This window comes from Ranitomeya variabilis, chromosome 8, assembly GCF_051348905.1.
Source record: "Ranitomeya variabilis isolate aRanVar5 chromosome 8, aRanVar5.hap1, whole genome shotgun sequence".
NCBI lineage: Eukaryota > Metazoa > Chordata > Amphibia > Anura > Dendrobatidae > Ranitomeya > Ranitomeya variabilis.
In genome coordinates this window covers 78,109,526-78,127,887 of record NC_135239.1, presented here as the reverse complement: position 1 = coordinate 78,127,887, position 18,362 = coordinate 78,109,526, and the positions used below count along the sequence as shown (strand labels likewise).

The following is an 18,362-nucleotide window of genomic DNA, read 5'->3' as shown; positions in this document are numbered from 1 at the left end:
ACTCTGGTATTATGAGTTAATGCCAGAGTCCTAAAGTAATTTCTGGATGTGTTTTGTTAGGGTTTTCTACTGACCATGAAAGTATGCTTTCTGTCTTCTGCTATCTAGAAAGCGGACCTCAAATTTGCTAAAACTATTTTCCTGCTGCGTTTGTTGTTTCATCTCATATCACCGCCAATATATGTGGGGGGCTTCTGTCTCCTTTTTGGGCATTTCTCTAGAGGTGAGTCAGGTCTTATATTTCCCTCTGCTAGCATTATTTAGTTCTCCGGCCGGCGCTGGGCATATAGGGATAAAAAGTAGGACATGCTACCTGGCTACTTCTAGATGATGCGGTAGGTTTAGTTCATGGTCAGTACAGTTACATCTTCCAAGAGCTTGTTCCTATTGAGGCTTATGCTAGTTCTCTGGCCATGGAGATCATGACAGTTTGACCGGCCCACTAAAGGGTTAAAATCCTTGGCTGAGAAAGGAGAGAAATAAGAAGTCTGCTGAAAATTTTTTTTTATTTTTTTTTCTCTAGTAGTTAGTGTGCTCTTAATTGGATCACTTGCCAGTCTGTCTATGCTGCAGTCTTTCTTTTTTTTCTCTCTCCTTCTAATCTTTGAATGGCTCTATGTTCACCTGTCTATAATGGATCTACAGAGTGTAACTGCAGGTTTGAATAATCTCGCCACGAAAGTACAAAGTTTGCAAGATTTTGTTGTTCATGCTCCGGTATCAGAGCCGAGAATTCCTTTGCCGGAATTCTTCTCAGGGAATAGATCTAGCTTTCAGAATTTTAGAAATAATTGTAAGTTATTTTTGTCCCTGAAATCTCGTTCTGCTGGAGACCCTGCACAGCAGGTTGGGATTGTGATTTCCTTGCTCCGCGGCGACCCTCAAGATTGGGCTTTTGCATTGGCACCAGGGGATCCTGCGTTGCGCAATGTGGATGCGTTTTTTCTGGCCTTGGGCTTGCTGTATGAGGAACCTCATTTGGAACTTCAGGCAGAAAAAACTTTGATGTCCCTATCGCAGGGGCAAGATGAAGCTGAAATTTACTGCCAAAAATTCCGTAAATGGTCTGTGCTTACTCAGTGGAATGAGTGTGCCTTGGCGGCTACTTTCAGAGAGGGTCTCTCTGATGCCATTAAGGATGTTATGGTGGGGTTCCCTGTGCCTGCAAGTCTGAATGAGTCCATGACAATGGCCATTCAGATCGATAGGCGTTTGCGGGAGCGCAAACCAGTGCACCATCTGGCGGTGTCCACTGAGAAGACGCCAGAAAACATGCAGTGTGATAGAATTCTGTCCAGAAGCGAGCGGCAGAATTTTAGACGGAAAAATGGGTTGTGTTTCTATTGTGGGGATTCTACTCATGTTATATCAGCATGCTTTAAGCGTACTAAAAAGCTTGATAAATCCGTTCCCATTGGCACTTTACAGTCTAAATTTATTTTGTCTGTGACCCTGATTTGCTCTTTGTCATCTATTACTACGGACGCCTATATCGACTCTGGCGCCGCTTTGAGTCTTATGGATTGGTCCTTTGCCAATCGTTGTGGGTATGATTTAGAGCCTTTGGAGACTCTTATTCCTCTGAAGGGGATTGACTCCACCCCATTGGCTAATAATAAACCACAATACTGGACACAAGTGACTATGTGTATTAATCCGGATCACCAGGAGACTATTCGTTTTCTGGTGCTGTATAATCTACATGATGATTTGGTGCTGGGATTGCCATGGCTGCAGTCTCACAACCCAGTCCTTGACTGGAGAGCTATGTCTGTGTTGAGCTGGGGATGTAAGGGGACTCATGGGGACGTACCTTTGGTGTCCATTTCATCATCTATTCCCTCTGAAATCCCTGAGTTCCTGTCTGATTATCGTGACGTCTTTGAAGAACCCAAGCTGGGTTCACTACCTCCGCACCGTGAGTGCGATTGTGCTATAGATTTAATTCCGGGTAGTAAATACCCAAAGGGTCGTTTATTTAATCTGTCTGTGCCTGAACATACTGCTATGCGAGAATATATAAAGGAGTCCTTGGAAAAGGGACATATTCGTCCATCGTCATCTCCCTTAGGAGCCGGTTTTTTCTTTGTGTCAAAAAAAGACGGCTCTTTGAGACCATGTATTGATTATCGGCTTTTGAATAAAATCACGGTTAAATATCAATACCCATTGCCGTTGCTGACTGATTTGTTTGCTCGCATAAAGGGGGCCAAGTGGTTCTCTAAGATTGATCTCCGTGGGGCGTATAATTTGGTGCGGATCAGGCAGGGGGATGAGTGGAAAACCGCATTTAATACGCCCGAGGGCCACTTTGAGTATTTGGTGATGCCTTTTGGTCTTTCTAATGCCCCTTCAGTCTTCCAGTCCTTTATGCATGATATTTTCCGCGATTTTTTGGATAAATTTATGATAGTGTATCTGGATGATATTCTGATTTTTTCGGATGATTGGGACTCTCATGTCCGGCAAGTTAAGAGGGTTTTTCAGGTTTTGCGGTCTAATTCTCTGTGTGTCAAGGGTTCTAAGTGCGTTTTTGGGGTTCAGAGAATTTCCTTTTTGGGATATATTTTTTCTCCCTCTTCCATTGAGATGGATCCTGTCAAGGTTCAAGCTATTTGTGATTGGACGCAGCCCTCTTCTCTTAAAAGTCTTCAGAAATTTTTGGGCTTTGCCAACTTTTATCGTCGATTTATTTCTGGTTTTTCGGATGTCGTTAAGCCATTGACCGATTTGACTAGACAGGGTGCTGATGTTGCTAATTGGTCCCCTGATGCTGTGGAGGCCTTTCAGGAGCTTAAGCGCCGTTTTTCTTCTGCCCCTGTGTTGCGTCAGCCTGATGTGACTCTTCCTTTTCAGGTTGAGGTCGACGCTTCTGAGATCGGGGCTGGGGCAGTGTTGTCGCAGAAAAGTTCTGACTGCGCCGTGATGAGGCCTTGTGCCTTCTTTTCCCGTAAATTTTCGCCCGCTGAGCGGAATTATGATGTTGGGAATCGGGAGCTTTTGGCCATGAAGTGGGCGTTTGAGGAGTGGCGCCATTGGCTCGAGGGGGCCAGACATCAGGTGGTGGTATTGACTGACCACAAAAATTTGATCTATCTTGAGACCGCCAGGCGCCTGAATCCTAGACAGGCGCGCTGGTCATTATTTTTCTCTCGGTTTAATTTTGTGGTATCGTACCTACCGGGTTCTAAGAATGTTAAGGCGGATGCCCTTTCTAGGAGTTTTGAGCCTGATTCACCCGGCAACTCTGACCCCACAGGTATTCTTAAGGAGGGAGTTATCTTGTCAGCCGTTTCTCCAGACCTGCGGCGGGCCTTGCAGGAGTTTCAGGCGGATAGACCGGATCGTTGTCCGCCTGATAGGTTGTTTGTTCCTGATGATTGGACCAGTAGAGTCATCTCTGAGGTACATTCTTCTGCATTGGCAGGTCATCCTGGAATTTTTGGTACCAGGGATTTGGTGGCAAGATCCTTCTGGTGGCCTTCCCTGTCACGAGATGTGCGAGGCTTTGTGCAGTCTTGTGACGTTTGTGCTCGGGCCAAGCCTTGTTGTTCTCGGGCTAGTGGATTATTGTTGCCCTTGCCTATTCCTAAGAGGCCTTGGACACACATCTCGATGGATTTTATTTCAGATCTGCCTGTTTCTCAGAAGATGTCTGTCATCTGGGTGGTGTGTGACCGTTTTTCTAAGATGGTCCATTTGGTTCCCCTGCCCAAATTGCCTTCTTCTTCCGAGTTGGTGCCCCTGTTTTTTCAAAATGTTGTTCGTTTGCATGGTATTCCTGAGAATATCGTTTCTGACAGAGGAACCCAATTTGTGTCTAGATTTTGGCGGGCATTCTGTGCTAGGATGGGCATAGATTTGTCTTTTTCGTCTGCTTTTCACCCTCAGACTAATGGCCAGACCGAGCGGACTAATCAGACCCTGGAGACATATCTGAGGTGTTTTGTGTCTGCTGACCAGGATGATTGGGTTGCTTTTTTGCCATTGGCGGAGTTCGCCCTCAATAATCGGGCCAGCTCTGCCACTTTGGTGTCCCCGTTTTTCTGTAATTCGGGGTTCCACCCTCGATTTTCCTCCGGTCAGATGGAATCCTCGGATTGTCCTGGAGTGGATGCGGTGGTGGAGAGATTGCATCATATCTGGGGGCAGGTGATGGACAATTTAAAGTTGTCCCAGGAGAAGACTCAGCTTTTTGCCAACCGTCACCGTCGTGTTGGTCCTCGGCTTTGTGTTGGAGATTTGGTGTGGTTGTCTTCTCGTTTTGTCCCTATGAGGGTCTCATCTCCTAAGTTTAAGCCTCGGTTCATCGGTCCGTATAAAATATTGGAGATTCTTAACCCTGTTTCCTTCCGTTTGGACCTCCCTGCATCCTTTTCTATTCATAACGTTTTTCATCGGTCGTTATTGCGCAGGTATGAGGCACCGGTTGTGCCTTCCGTTGAGCCTCCTGCTCCGGTGTTGGTTGAGGGTGAGTTGGAGTACGTTGTGGAAAAAATCCTAGACTCCCGTGTTTCCAGACGGAGACTCCAGTATCTGGTCAAGTGGAAGGGATACGGCCAGGAGGATAATTCTTGGGTCACTGCATCTGATGTTCATGCCTCTGATCTGGTTCGTGCCTTTCATAGGGCCCATCCTGATCGCCCTGGTGGTTCTGGTGAGGGTTCGGTGCCCCCTCCTTGAGGGGGGGGTACTGTTGTGAATTTGGATTCTGGGCTCCCCCGGTGGCTACTGGTGGAATTGAACTTGTGACATCATCTTCCCTGTTCACCTGTTCTGATTAGATCTGGGTGTCGCTATATAACCTGGCTTCTCTGTTAGATGCTTGCCGGTCAACAATGTTATCAGAAGCCTCTCTGTGCTTGTTCCTGCTCCCAGACATCTACTAGATAAGTTGGACATTCGTCCATGTTTTGTTTTTGTATTTTGGTTCCAGTTCACAGCTGCAGTTTCGTTACTGTGTCTGGAAAGCTCTTGTTGATCAGGAATTGCCACTCTGGTATTATGAGTTAATGCCAGAGTCCTAAAGTAATTTCTGGATGTGTTTTGTTAGGGTTTTCTACTGACCATGAAAGTATGCTTTCTGTCTTCTGCTATCTAGAAAGCGGACCTCAAATTTGCTAAAACTATTTTCCTGCTGCGTTTGTTGTTTCATCTCATATCACCGCCAATATATGTGGGGGGCTTCTGTCTCCTTTTTGGGCATTTCTCTAGAGGTGAGTCAGGTCTTATATTTCCCTCTGCTAGCATTATTTAGTTCTCCGGCCGGCGCTGGGCATATAGGGATAAAAAGTAGGACATGCTACCTGGCTACTTCTAGATGATGCGGTAGGTTTAGTTCATGGTCAGTACAGTTACATCTTCCAAGAGCTTGTTCCTATTGAGGCTTATGCTAGTTCTCTGGCCATGGAGATCATGACAGTTGGGAATCGGGAGCTTTTGGCCATGAAGTGGGCTTTTGAGGAGTGGCGCCATTGGCTTGAGGGGGCCAGACATCAGGTGGTGGTATTGACGGACCACAAAAATTTGATTTATCTTGAGACCGCCAGGCGCCTGAATCCTAGACAGGCGCGCTGGTCATTATTTTTCTCTCGGTTTAATTTTGTGGTGTCATACCTACCGGGTTCTAAGAATGTTAAGGCGGATGCCCTTTCTAGGAGTTTTGAGCCTGACTCGCCTGGTAACTCTGAGCCCACAGGTATCCTTAAGGATGGAGTGGTATTGTCAGCCGTTTCTCCAGACCTGCGGCGGGCCTTGCAGGAGTTTCAGGCGGATAGACCTGATCGTTGCCCACCTGATAAACTGTTTGTTCCTGATGATTGGACCAGTAGAGTAATCTCTGAGGTTCATTCTTCTGCGTTGGCAGGTCATCCTGGCATTTTTGGTACCAGGGATTTGGTGGCAAGGTCCTTCTGGTGGCCTTCCCTGTCACGAGATGTGCGAGGCTTTGTGCAGTCTTGTGACGTTTGTGCTCGGGCCAAGCCTTGTTGTTCTCGGGCTAGTGGATTATTGTTGCCCTTGCCTATTCCTAAGAGGCCTTGGACGCACATCTCGATGGATTTTATTTCAGATCTGCCTGTTTCTCAGAAGATGTCTGTCATCTGGGTGGTGTGTGACCGTTTCTCTAAGATGGTCCATTTGGTTCCTCTGCCCAAGTTGCCTTCTTCTTCCGAGTTGGTTCCTCTGTTTTTTCAAAATGTTGTTCGTTTGCATGGTATTCCTGAGAATATCGTTTCTGACAGAGGGACTCAATTCGTGTCTAGATTTTGGCGGGCATTCTGTGCTAGGATGGGCATAGATTTATCTTTTTCATCCGCTTTCCATCCTCAGACGAATGGCCAGACCGAGCGGATTAATCAGACCCTGGAGACATATCTGAGGTGTTTTGTGTCTGCTGACCAGGATGATTGGGTTGCTTTTTTGCCATTGGCGGAGTTCGCTCTCAATAATCGGGCCAGCTCTGCCACTTTGGTGTCCCCGTTTTTCTGTAATTCGGGGTTTCATCCTCGATTTTCCTCTGGTCAGGTGGAATCTTCGGATTGTCCTGGATTGGATGCTGTGGTGGAGAGATTGCATCAGATCTGGGGGCAGGTGGTGGACAATTTGAGGTTGTCCCAGGAGAAGACTCAGCTTTTTGCCAACCGCCACCGTCGTGTTGGTCCTCGGCTTTGTGTTGGGGATTTGGTGTGGTTGTCTTCTCGTTTTGTCCCTATGAGGGTCTCTTCTCCTAAGTTTAAGCCTCGGTTCATCGGCCCGTATAAGATATTGGAGATTCTTAACCCTGTTTCCTTCCGTTTGGACCTCCCTGCATCCTTTTCTATTCATAACGTTTTTCATCGGTCATTGTTGCGCAGGTATGAGGTACCGGTTGTGCCTTCCGTTGGGCCTCCTGCTCCGGTGTTGGTTGAGGGTGAGTTGGAGTACGTTGTGGAGAAAATCTTAGACTCTCGTGTTTCCAGACGGAGACTCCAGTATCTGGTCAAGTGGAAGGGATACGGCCAGGAGGATAATTCTTGGGTGAATGCATCTGATGTTCATGCCTCTGATCTGGTTCGTGCCTTTCATAGGGCCCATCCTGATCGCCCTGGTGGTTCTGGTGAGGGTTCGGTGCCCCCTCCTTGAGGGGGGGGTACTGTTGTGAATTTGGATTCTGGGCTCCCCCGGTGGCTACTGGTGGAATTGAACTGGTGTCTTCATCTTCTCTGTTCACCTGTTCCCATCAAGATGTGGGAGTCGCTATATAACCTTGCTGCTTTGTTAGTTGCTTGCCGGTCAACAATGTTATCAGAAGCCTCTCTGTGCTTGTTCCTGCTCCTAGACAACTACTAGATAAGTTGGACTCTTGTCCATGTTTGTTTTTGCATTTTTGTTCCAGTTCACAGCTGTAGTTTCGTTACTGTGTCTGGAAAGCTCTTGTGAACAGGAATTGCCACTCTGGTGTTATGAGTTAATGCCAGAGTTTTAAAGTAATTTCTGGATGGTGTTTTGATAGGGTTTTTAGCTGACCATGAAAGTGTTCTTTCTGTCTTCTGCTATGTAGTAAGTGGACCTCAAATTTGCTAAACCTATTTTCATACTACGTTTTGTTATTTCATCTTTATTCACCGCCAATACATGTGGGGGGCCTCTGTCTTCTTTCGGGGTATTTCTCTAGAGGTGAGCTAGGACTAATATTTTCCTCTGCTAGCATTATTTAGTCCTCCGGCTGGTGCTGGGCATCTAGAATCAACGTAGGCATGCTACCCGGCCACTGCTAGTTGTGTGTTAGGTTTAGTTCATGGTCAGCTCAGTTCCCATCTTCCAAGAGCTAGTTCCTATATATGCTGATGCTATGTTCTCTTGCCATTGAGATCATGACAGTAGGGGACAGGGACCTGGTGAGCTGTGCAGACGGGTGGAACCATTGTTGCCGGGAGTCGGGGTTCCGGGGGACGGATTTGAGGGGCGCATGGTAAGCCAGGCTCATGTGACAGGAGGCAGAGTGACGCAGGGAGAGGAGAGGATAAAAAGCAAAACGCGCGAAAGCAGGGACAGAGAAGCGCGGGAAATCTCTGAGGAGAGGAAACTGCAGCGCAGTTGTTGTGTGTGTGCAGGCCGCAGTGAGACTTGCTGGAAGCAGGGGGAGAACGTGCAACAGACACTGCGGGCAATTACCAGAGCCCTCAAAAAGAGGCGCACTCGTCGTCAGCGACCCCCCAGGCAGAGGGGTAGCGCTGATCAGCTCAGGGACAATATTACCGTGCTCCCCGGGAGCATCTTGCCACAGGGTGCTCCGGGCCCTCCTGGGTTTTTCTTAGCTGTGACTGATACCGATTATTCTGCTAATTCTTCTCAAAAAGACCCCTCTCTGGACGTGGAAACTGTTACCCCGGATCAACGTCCGCCTGTGGGAGGTAACGCAGCACCGCAAAAGACATTCTGGACTCGAATCTACACCTGGGCCCGTCAACGGAGGACACCTCCTTCCCCCGCCATCAGGACTACGTCGCTGACGGAGCTTTACCATCAGGACTACGCCGCTGACGGAGCTTCACCATCAGGACTGCATCGTTGAAACAACGCTGATAAGTGAACTTGGTTGACTTGTTCTTGTTAGTGGGTCACTAGTGAGGCGCTGTCGTGTTTCGCGGGTGTAGTTCAGGGCGCCTATATAGTAGATAGGATTTACTGTGAAATTGTGATCGTGTACCTAAGTTCCCTGCGTGGAAAACTGTTGTTATTTCTTTGTTGGGTTGGAAGTTAAAGGAAAGTTAAAAAAACGTTATTTGCTTTCTGACTCCTCTTTGTCCCTGCATCCTTCTTTATCTGCGGTCTCTACACTTACACAGCCTGGAGGTGTGTTTGGGGTCATTGTCCTGTTGAAAAATAAATGATGGTCCAACTAAACGCAAACCAGATGGAATAGCATGCCGCTGCAAGATGCTGTGGTAGCCATGCTGGTTCAGTATGCCTTCAATTTTGAATAAATCCCCAACAGTGTCACCAGCAAAGCACCCCCACACCATCACACCTCCTCCTCCATGCTTCACGGTGGGAACCAGGCATGTAGAGTCCATCCGTTCACCTTTTCTGCATCGCACAAAGACACGGTGGTTGGAACCAAAGATCTCAAATTTGGACTCATCAAACCAAAGCACAGATTTCCATTGGTCTAATGTCCTGAAGGCCTACTGCACAAAGTCTCCTCTTAACAGTTGTTGTAGAGATGTGTCTGCTGCTAGAACTCTGTGTGGCGTTGACCTGGTCTCTAATCTGAGCTGCTTTTAACCTGCGATTTCTGAGGCTGGTGAGTCGCATAAACTTATCCTCAGAAGCAGAGGTGACTCTTTGTCTTCCTTCCCTGGGGCGGTCCTCATATGAGCCAGTTTCATTGTAGCGCTTGATGGTTTTTGACACTGCACTTGGGGACACTTTCAAAGTTTGCCCAATTTTTCTGACTGACTGACCTTCATTTCTTAAAGTAATGATGGCCACTCGTTTTTCTTTACTTAGCTGCTTTTTTCTTGACATAATACAAATTCTAACAGACTATTCAGTAGGGCTATCAGCTGTGTATCCACCAGACTTCTGCACAACACAACTGATGGTCCCAACACCATTTATAAGGCAAGAAATCCCACTTATTAAACCTGACAGGGCACACCTGTGAAGTGAAAACCATTCCCGGTGACTACCTCTTGAAGCTCATCAAGAGAATAACAAGAGTGTGCAAAGCAGTCATCAAAGCAAAAGGTGACTAGTTTGAAGAACCTGGAATATAAGACATAATTTCAGTTGTTTCACTCTTTTTTGTTAAGTATATAATTCCACATGTGTTAATTCATAGTTTTGATGCGTTCAGTGAGAATGTACAATTTTCATAGTCATGAAAATACAGAAAAATCTTTATATGAGAAGATGTGTCTAAACGTTTGGCCTGTACTGTATATGGGGTATAGACCAATTCCAGCAATATGTCATTTGTGATTTACTGGGCTGCTTGCTGTAGTTTTCATACAACCACTGTTTTATTGACAGGAGATTATCACTATAGGACTAGTAAACCTGTACTCCATATTCATGAGCTCTGTATAACCCTGTAACCACCATTGATTGGCAGCTTTCTGCCTATGCACAGTGTACACAGAAGGCTGCCAATCAGTTCTCAGCATTCAGAGAACTGGTAGATCTGAAGCAGATGAAATAGGACTTTGATAAAAAATGCAGTAAGTAGCCTAGTAAGTAATACATCACTGGAATTGGAGTCTCTGGCCTCTCCATCATGATGCTTTCAAAGTGGTTAGCAAAAACCTGTTTACAGATTCTCTGTAAGTTTTATTGTGCCTAGATACATTCAGTTTGTCCAGACTTGCAGATTTTGGCATGACCAGCTGACTTTCTGGTGTACGCGGTGAGCTCCTTGTCACTTGTTGTCAGCACAGATAAAGATCCAGCCATTTATACTCCAGTTCCATATTTTTCTCGATGTAGTTAAGTCCCTGCCAGATGCGTCTGCCATTGACTTTCTTGAAAGCATGTGAACGCTCAGTTGATCTGAAAATTCTTACACATGGTGATTAGAGAAATACCTGAAGAAATAATTTACTTTTTTTTAATCAATCTGTAACCAGATTTTAAACTATAAGGTTATGCATATAGATCTCTTAGACTTGATGGTGCACTTAGTTTATAATTTATGTTGGAACGGCTGTATAAATCTCAAATTACAATGAGCTTTTTACCTAGTCTCGCTTCTTTTAATACTTGGCTAGGACAATTTTACAGAGAGTTATACTGTCATTCTGATATGGGTTTTCAAAGTAAGTACTACAACGTCATCAGGTCAAAAATTATTTAATAATGTATGCAATTTGTATTGTAAAATATGGTGACAGATCTGTCTTAATGTCAGTGAAATTGATCTTTTACACTATGTTGATGACATATATTTAATGAAAACACATTACAAATGTGCTCATTTGCAGGTGAGAGATTGCCGTCTTGTGAGCCTTTTGGATTTGGCACTGGAGAAGGAATATGTGCGTACAAAGATTGCTGACTATCTTAACAACCTTATCAGCATTGGTGTGGCAGGCTTCAGACTCGATGCGTCTAAACACATGTGGCCAGGGGATATCAAAGCCATTACCAACAAACTCAATAACCTCAACACTCAGTGGTTCGCCAGTGGATCTCGCCCTTTCATCTTCCAAGAGGTAAGAGGTGATGAATGCAAGAGTAATAAGTCTAAAACAGCAATTTAAAAAAATTAGGATTTTTTGTTAGCAAAGAGAGTTCACATTTGCATCTAGACAGTGACAGTATCAGAGTCCAAAGGCAAATTCAAGGTAAGCTACTTAAGAATGAAAGAGAGACAGAAAGAATAATATGGCAAACGTAGGATCAAACATTTCAAGGTAAAAAACAGAGCAGAAGTAAAAAGCTTAATCCAGCAGAGTACAAGTATTGCAATAGCTGGATCAAAATCCAATAATAGTATCAAAATCCAGAATAGTGCACCAGTAATACAATAAAATATCCAAAGATTGAAGACCAAAATATTCATATGGTATACTTCCAAAATTACATGAACCAAAGAGAAAGGGAAGTGCAAAAACCAAAAAGTAAAATTTAAGATATTTTATTCACAATGAATTAAAAATAGAAATAATCATAATTGTACAAAAAAGAGAATTTAAACAAGGCAGAGTGAGCTCAAAGCAATCCATAGCATGATTATAAAAATCAAATACAAGTCTCAATAATAGGCAAAATCAGATAATACAATAAATATTGCACAATTTGCATCAGCAGGCTCAGGATTGTAGGAGGAAAAGTTTCACAAAATATGCACAGGGCTGCCTACAAAGTGAAGGTATGTAAACCACTAAAGTGAACATATATGAACCCCAAAGTATGAGTATGTAGAGTATATAGATAGGAATTCTATACAGTATACTAGCGTATACTATCTATACAGAAAGGATCTACCAAAGATCCAAAAATGAATCTAAGTAAAGTGCAAGTGCATTAAGATAGAATAAATATAGATATAGGGAAACTATAAATATATTGGGGATGCCAAATATGAAAATATTAGGAAGGCAGCAACACCATGTTGTATTACCTGCACACCTATGGATTGCTGTGAGGAGGAAAACCCCGACTCGCTTTTCGCAACGTAGCTTCTTCCTGGGGGTCGTGATCATCTTGTCATCTTGTGTTGCTTTATTTATTGTATTGTTACCATTGTTACTTATGACTGTTGTGTTTGAAGCTGTTAAACTGTAAAGCGCTGCGGAATATGTTGGCGCTATATAAATAAAGATTATCATTATTATTAATACAATAACTAGCACAGGGCAGAAGAGATATGGTAAACCTAAAGTGGATCCATCACTAGATTTCACAATACAAACTTCGTACATTATTAAGTAAATCTCTTAGAGCTGATGAGGCTGCTGTACCTAATGTGAAAATTCATGTCAAAATAGCCGTAGAGTCCTGATATTAAGATGTTTTACTATTAGGCATTAAAACTGTCTGAACATACTTCCCCTGGATGTTTAGCCTTTAGATAGCTTAATCTAGCTCTCCAGTTTTTCCTAATCACTTGTGTTTTGCGGCAGTAAGCTGGTATGTTATTAGCTGGGCGTCATGGGCAGGGCTCCCTTCTATATCAACCCCAACTGACAATTTCTAGCTGCCAGTTATTAGTTAGTTTTCAGCTAGACCTGGTCTGACACCTTGCTCCTGTGTGAATTTGTATATCCTTTTGTCTGATCTTAGCTTGTATTTTGACTATCCACATGCCTCTTGATTTTTTTTGACTTCTCGATATTGACCAAGCATGATGACCCCTCTTGCCTTTTGTAGGCAATAATATCATTTGCATGAAGCATAATTCCTTAAGGTTTGCCTTTTTAAGTATCACTGATACACGATACATCACATAGAGAAATAAAATAAAGGAAAAACTAAAAAACGTTTCCCTATACCTTCACATTTCAATAATGGTCTAAAGTCAGTATGGGTAGACCGCCCATTACTTTCTGTACCTTGAGAACTACACATTGGGAGATGTAAGACTTTCCAATAAATCAATATCATTGTGACTGACAGGTGATTGATTTAGGTGGAGAAGCTATTTCAGCAAGTGAATATTATGGAAATGGACGAGTGACAGAATTCAAGTATGGAGCCAAACTCGGAAATGTTATTCGTCAGTGGAATGGAGAAAAGATGTCCTACCTAAGGTAAATCCAGACCTAATATTCATGCACAACAGTACTCTTAATAGAAATAGAGATTTTACTTTCCTCTGACAAATCTTTTATCTAGGAACTGGGGTGAAGGATGGGGTTTTATGCCCAATGATAGAGCCTTGGTATTTGTAGACAACCACGATAACCAGAGAGGACATGGAGCCGGTGGAGCCTCCATCCTCACCTTCTTTGACGCTCGGTAAGAGTTTACTAAAGACAAACCTAAAATTCCTCTGTATCCTTTCTTGTGATTGTAAAATTGTTCCCATTTGTAATGTACACAGCCTTTACAAGATGGGAGTTGGCTTCATGTTGGCTCATCCCTATGGGCTCGCCCGTGTGATGTCCAGTTATCGCTGGACAAGAAACTTTGTTAATGGACAGGTAAGTGCAATGTTAATTTAGAGAATAATTTCTTCCTTCTGTCACTTAACCTTTGTTACACGTAGCAACATTAGATCTTCTTTCTGGATCCTTCAATACATTATGGCTCCTCAAACTTTATGTTGTGAAAATAAGTGATAAAAAACCTACTTAGCTCTATTGGCCATGAATCCACTTTACAATGCACATTTAATGTAACATTTACTCTTTATTGCATCCTTGTATATCCCAAATATCGTTTTATAGGATGCCAACGATTGGATCGGACCACCAATGAATTCTGATGGATCAACCAAGACTGTCACCATTAACGCAGACTCCACATGTGGCAATGATTGGGTGTGTGAGCACAGATGGCGCCAGATCAAGTAAGTAGTGAAATTTAGATGCCTAAATAAAGCAATTTTCTCCTCCACTACTTCCTGTGCTAGATGTTTGTATCTTACATGGTTCTCAGACATAAATGTGATGTTTTGTTTAAAGGAACATGGTCATTTTCCGTAATACAGTTGATGGCCAAAGTCTGACCAACTGGTGGGAAAATGGAGGAAACCAAATTGCTTTTGGCCGTGGAAACAAAGGGTTCATTATCTTCAATAACGAGAGCTTGTAAGTTATGTTTGTTTTTAACAATAGATAAAGCTAGCCAAGGATGGTGAGCATTTTCTTTTATAGTTCTTAAATAGACATTTGTCAGGAAACAGGCAAACACACACAGATAATTTTCATGAATTTTATGAAAAACCTATTTGCGATAAAGCTGCAAGTCCAAGATTTTTACATAGTTACTTTAACAATAAAAGATGAACTATTGACAGCTTAGTTACATGAAGCTTTTCATTATTTGTTATTGCAATTAAATCCTTACAAAGGTTGGTAGGGCATAGGCATTTGATGACCTATCTATAGGTGATTAATACAGATTGGTAGGGTTCTGACACCTTATGCCCTCATAGAATAGCTGACTTTTGCTCCAGCAACAGCCAGATGTAAACCCTTTGAATGGATCAGATAAGCCCCTCTCCATTGGGAGTGTAGCCGCCACTGCTGACAGTGGCCAACAACTGCAGTGTAGATCCTGCTCTTTTGAATGGATGCTGTCCTGCTTTAGCGGGCAATGACTGGCAGCAGCTGCTACACTTCGAATGGAGTGGCGCTCACTATCTCTGCTCAAAGGTGTTTACAACCAGCTGCCGCCGAAGCAAATATTGGCTGATTGATGGGGCACTCACATAGGTCATCAAAAGTAGATCTATCTGTAAGACAAGCCATTACGGTTTTTTTCCTGATGAAGGAGTTTGTTCAACTCTGAAACACCTAAATTAATAAAATTATTCCTTATTTAATACCATCATCTCCATCTGATATCTTCTTGACCAGCAGCGCAGCAGAATTACATGTATATCCCTCTGTACTATTGTATTGAAAGGTTTTTAGACACAATGCTAATAGTTTTCATGTTTTTACCACTATACAGAGTAAAATGTTTATATATTCTTTCAGTAACATGGATGTCACCTTAAACACGGGACTTCCTGCTGGCACTTACTGTGATGTCATCTCTGGGCAGAAGGACGGCACTCGTTGTACCGGCACCCAGATCACCGTGAGCAGCACTGGCTCAGCCCGCTTCACTATCAGCAGTTCAGCGGAGGACCCATTTATCGCCATTCATGTCAATGCCAAACTGTAATGACTGAAAACTCATAATGCAATAACTAATCTAACTTGTGTGTCATTCTTTGTCCATGTTGATAGTTATAACAATATAAAGCGTTATTTCCCCAAGGCTCAAATATTGATTATTCTAACCTTTATATTCTTGATGTTACATTTCCTGAGTGAGCAACGAAGATCCGCAAATTGTTAAAATGAAAGGATCATACATATGGCAAAAAAGGCTTAGAGTGAGCCAAAGTGCCTCACTGTATGATGCTTTTGTATGAATAAAATATGAATGATCTGCTGGTCATAATTGCTTTCCACGAAGAGGGATGCCATCTTTATGTGCTTGTGGAGCGCTCCCAGACGCAGGGCCGCGGGGTACTCGGTACCGGGCCTCTCTGTCTCAGTTCTGGGGTTCTGGGGATGAGATAATGGTGCGTGGTGTAGGTCGCGGTGAATAACGAGGACACAGGGTTGCAGTCTCTTTACCTCTTTACTGAAGGCTTCAGGATCGTCAATCCAGAGTACTGTTAACAGGGCTGGTTGAGACCAGCCGGTCCGAAGGCACCTCCAGAGTTCCCTTTGCAGGTGGAAATCTGTGCCTACCTTCTAGCGCCTGTGTGTTGTAGTACTTCCCTGCTGAGCACCACGGGATAGTCCTCACAACTGTTGTGTCTGTTTCTGATGTTCTTTCTCACAACTTATATCTGTTCTGATGTTCTTCTCCGTCCCCCAGATGATATGGCTAGGACGCACCCGTATGACGGGTAGGCCTGGAGTTCTTCCGGGACCCTAGTGACGCCCCTCTCCCACAGTTGCCCCTATGTCTGCTTAGGTGATTTAGGTGAGACAGCCAACCTATAATTAACTGTCCTGCCGTTGGTTTGAAGTAATGCTTGGAGCCCAATACTTCCTCGGCGTTCCGGCCACCGGCTACGCGCCTCAGTAGGATGTTGCCTCGATCTTATGGCACGACTCCTACTGATGTTATCTCCTCTTTGCTGTGATCTCGTTTCTCACTCTCCACAATAAACCTCGCTTCTTGTCCTTTCTTGAGATACCGCCGCAATGTCGTGCAGGCGCGGTTCCTTAACGCTCTGTCTTGTTTGCTAGGCCTCTGTCAGGATCCCACCCTTGACAGGGACCCCCCTGAATCTTTCCCCTGCAACACCCCCTGCCACAGGATGTTGCCTGGTTCCAACCCAGTCAGCGTCTGTCTAACTTCCTATCCAACCCCCAGTTTTGCCAGATTGTGAGGAGTGGCCTAATACATAGTACCCTTTGCTCCCCCTGGATGCCAGACTGTGAAGTGTATTGGTGTCTGTGATACCTGGTCAGGTGAACTCCTTAAGTGCCATCAGACGTACCATCACTCCCCTTAGCGGCAGAGCATCAGTACTGCAACGACCAGGACTCTGGGGCGCTGCACTACCACCCGGTTAAATCCAGTACTCCCGGACTGGGAAGAAAACAACAATACATGTCAGCAAAAGACATACAAATTTTGAAATGCAATAAACAAGTAATAAGTAATAATAACAGTGCTTCCCTTTATGGGAGGTGAGGACTCTTGAACGTTACAAACAAAGCATGGTTAAATATTTTAAGTAACATACTATAAATAACTTCTATTACCCAGCCGGGTATTCTACTAAGTTCAAATTCTGAACAATAATTTAACTTTGCCTTTAAGGGCGTATAAGCTGAACCCACTAAAGGCTTATTATAAAACTCTAAAATATAAATTAACTTTTTCTTTATTTTTCTCTTGTAAGTGCAACATCTTCTTTTTCACTCTCTGATTTTTCATATGCAGGACCGCCTGTCTATCTGCCCAGGCCTACTGCCTCTTCTCTTAGTACAGGATCACTGAGCCATCTCTCTATGGCTCCTAGGAGGACTCACCCACTAACCCCTACGGGTTTACTTCCTGTCCTCAATCTTTAACAACATTATCGAACATTTTCTATAACTGTCTAGCTAACTACATAATACTCCTATGTAAAACATTATTACTATTCACTTTCTTTTAGGGCAACATTATACATTAAGTGCAACTGGTGAACCTTCCCTTTAAGAGGGAACCAAGTCTCTTTGAGGTAGCGCAACTTCTCAAGTCGCAAGTCCGTGTACGGCAGGAACTCCTGTACTGTTTCCAGGAACAGTTTCTTCGAAAAGACTCCCTTTTTCTTGTAAAACCAGTAGGGGGCACCCTTAATAAGGTGCAAACTATTTACAATGCAGTTTGTGAACCATTTACCATCCATGATTCAGTAGTCTTTGCAACATGGGTGAACAAAAAGCAAAAAGGAAAACAAAAGCAAAAATAAAAGCAATAGGGATCCCGAGTAAACAAAGGGATCCCTTTAAGAACAACCCTGGTCGGGTATTAGCAGCAAAAAAGCAGGGAAACAAACAGTTAACTATTTACATACTCGTGGTTCTGAGGTTTATCCTCACAGAAGGTTACACTGCATCAATTGGTGACGGACACTCGCCGGCCGGGAAGGCTGCGGTCCTCTGTCCTCGGCGGATGCAGAATCAGTATCATTGGTTGGTCTTCCAGACGCGGTCGGGTCACCCGGTGTCTGGATTCGATTGGCAGCTGTGGTTGCAAGTTCAGTAGCGGCGATAATACACACCGTGGCAACAGTAGTGGCGTTGGTCAAATCCGGGTTAGTCGTAGTCAGGACAACAGGTGGCGCTACTGCCGGCTCGCATCGTTGGACGTCCCGAGCGCACCACCCCTGCGCACTCCGGTGGCTAGTGTAGGTCACCTGGTCCCCTTTACATGGTAGCTGGTTGTCATATCTGTTGCGGGACGGGGTTTTCACATTGTAGCTGGTAAAGAAGATTTCAGTTGGCAGTCCCGGTTCTTGTGTAGAGCCCCAACCCCGCTTCGGGTGAAAGGCTAGTACAGTCCCCTGCCTGACCGAGTTCCTCTTATTGTGTTCAGTCTTTGGTCTTTGTACTTTCGGTGGGTCATTTGGTTCTGTCTCTTTTTGGTTTTGCCATTGCAGAATTAAGCATTGCTTATACTGTTTCCAGGTGAGCGCAGCAATGCTGAGG

General features: G+C 44.1%; 1 protein-coding gene across 1 annotated transcript in view; it reads left to right on the top strand.

Annotated features, from left to right (window-relative positions):
• LOC143788047 (pancreatic alpha-amylase-like) overlaps positions 1-15,526 on the top strand; it is a 99,007-nt gene extending 83,481 nt beyond the window's left edge. Inside the window, exons 4-10 of the mRNA XM_077277389.1 lie at positions 10,965-11,195; positions 13,102-13,235; positions 13,321-13,443; positions 13,529-13,628; positions 13,875-13,996; positions 14,112-14,237; positions 15,132-15,526. Of these exons, the coding sequence (XP_077133504.1) occupies positions 10,965-11,195; positions 13,102-13,235; positions 13,321-13,443; positions 13,529-13,628; positions 13,875-13,996; positions 14,112-14,237; positions 15,132-15,321 (1,026 nt within the window). The 3' untranslated portion in view covers positions 15,322-15,526. The remainder of the gene's footprint in view (positions 1-10,964; positions 11,196-13,101; positions 13,236-13,320; positions 13,444-13,528; positions 13,629-13,874; positions 13,997-14,111; positions 14,238-15,131) is intronic.
• The last annotated feature ends 2,836 nt before the right edge of the window (positions 15,527-18,362 follow it).